The 1,930-nt window shown below is 52.0% G+C and overlaps 1 protein-coding gene across 1 annotated transcript; it reads right to left on the bottom strand.

The window, feature by feature from the left end:
• Positions 1-975, bottom strand: LOC129326397 (olfactory receptor 52R1-like). Its single transcript, XM_054974554.1, has one exon. The coding sequence runs from the start codon at positions 973-975 to the stop codon at positions 1-3; it is 975 nt and encodes a 324-aa protein (XP_054830529.1).
• Between the last annotated feature and the right edge of the window lie 955 nt (positions 976-1,930).

Here is a 1,930-nt window from a genome sequence, read left to right as displayed (position 1 = left end):
TCAGTTATGGCGTAAATGATGCATCTCTCCTCCACTAAGAAGGAGCATAGCAATAATTCTGTCCCTAATGGTCTTGGTTTTCACCCCATACACAATGGGGTTCAAAGTGGGTGGCACCAGGAGGTAGAGTATGGCCACCATAATGTGGATATGGTGGGGAACATTGTGAACAAACCGGTGTGTGAGGAAAGTGAAGAGAGCAGGAATATAGAAAGAGAGTATGACACAGATGTGAGCGGCACAGGTCCCAAAGGCCTTGAGTCGTGCCTCGTTGGACGGCAGCTTCAGCACGGCCTTGAGGATCAAGGCATAGGATGTGGCAATGATGAAGACATCAAAGCCAACCACAACAAAAGCCACAAAGAGTCCATAAACTGTGTTGGCTCGGACGTTCCCACAGACCAGCTTCACCACAGCCATGTGCTCACAGTACGAGTGGGCGATGAAACGGTGGCCGCAGTACGGAAGCCTGCTGGCCAGGAAGCAGAAGGGACTGATGAGGAGAACCCCACGCAGCAAGATGAAGCCGCCCAGCTTCACTATAACCGGCAAGGAGAGAATAGCCGAGTGCCGGAGCGGGAAGCAGATGGCCAGGTAGCGGTCCAGAGCCATGGCCATCAGCACACCGGATTCGATGGAAGAGAAAGCATGGATGAAAAACATCTGGGCCAGGCAGGCATGGAAGCCAATGGCTCTGGAGCCCAGCCAGAAAACAGCCAACATTTTGGGCACGGTGGACGTGGAGAGAACCAGGTCAGTGACCGCCAGCATGGCCAGGAAAAGGTACATGGGCTCGTGCAAGCTGGGCTCTGTCTTGATGATGTAGAGAATGGTGCTGTTTCCCAGGGTTGCAGCGACGTACATGATGCACAACGGGATGGCGATCCAGCCCTGCACCGACTCTAACCCAGGGATGCCCACCAGGAGAAAGAAGGCGGGGTGGGAGGAGGTCCGGCTGGCGTTCAGGGAAGGCATGGCGTGCGGCTTGCTTTGTCCTCAGCCATGAAGGTTTCCAACTCATGCAACAAGGAACCTATAATGGGAAGGCAGGCAAAGACGTCTTCCCAGTGCAATGCTCTCGTACCATTTCCTTAATGTGAGAAAAAAGATTTGGATTCTTTTCAGGGAGGCAAATTAACCTTAATCTCTTTTGTTAGACAATTTACAGACCTATAAACGTACAAAAGGTCTCTGACTGTCGTCTTCTTCTTAGAGAGTCAGGGAGAAAAAGGTCCTTCTCAACCCTTGAGGTCTTTCTCTTCAGTGGAGGTGACATATCTGGATCAGGAAGCCCACAGGGGTCTGATCTTAGATGGGGCTGTAAAACCACCTCTAGAGAGAGGATCAGTCCTGAAAGCCACAGGCAGACCTTCCTCTCCCCAGTCACTGAGCAGCTGCAGTGCAAAATGGTCCCCTGCCAATGCAGCCCAGCTTACCTTGGCCTTCCCCATCCACTCAGCAGTGAGCATGGCCGTAGCGCCAAAGGAGACGGCGTCCTTTCTCTTTCCATGTGACCCCTCCCCTGGATGCATCAATCCCTTTATGTCTTCATGTGAACCCCACGGAAGGATGGACTAGTGGCACCCCTGGGAATTCCTCTTGCAGGCGTACTTCTGCGGTGCTAATTGTGTTTTTCCCTGCTGGTACTTTTGGGAAGCCCCTGGCACTCAGACCCATTTATAAAATAATGAAATTGTTTTTCCTTTCCTCCTGTGTCCAGGTTCTCTCCAGGGAGTTCTAGTGGTCTGTGGAACTGAGACCAAGGATGGGCCTGTGTCCAAGCAAACCAGCAATATGCACAGACATCATTTACAGGCATTTCAAACCCAGAGGCAGGTTTTCAACTAGTGCTGGAGATACTGGCTGTTTTCACACTGCTTGCCAGCCATGGAATGGCGCACCAAGCTCCCAGAATGACAGTGTCTTCCTG

Source organism: Eublepharis macularius, chromosome 3 (genome assembly GCF_028583425.1).
Source record: "Eublepharis macularius isolate TG4126 chromosome 3, MPM_Emac_v1.0, whole genome shotgun sequence".
Classification (NCBI taxonomy): domain Eukaryota; kingdom Metazoa; phylum Chordata; class Lepidosauria; order Squamata; family Eublepharidae; genus Eublepharis; species Eublepharis macularius.
This window is presented reverse-complemented; position numbering and strand designations above follow the sequence as displayed.

Excerpts from the sequence above, each read along its gene's own strand:
- LOC129326397 (XM_054974554.1), bottom strand. The coding sequence starts at position 975 with ATGCCTTCCCTGAACGCCAGCCGGACCTCCTCCCACCCCGCCTTCTTT.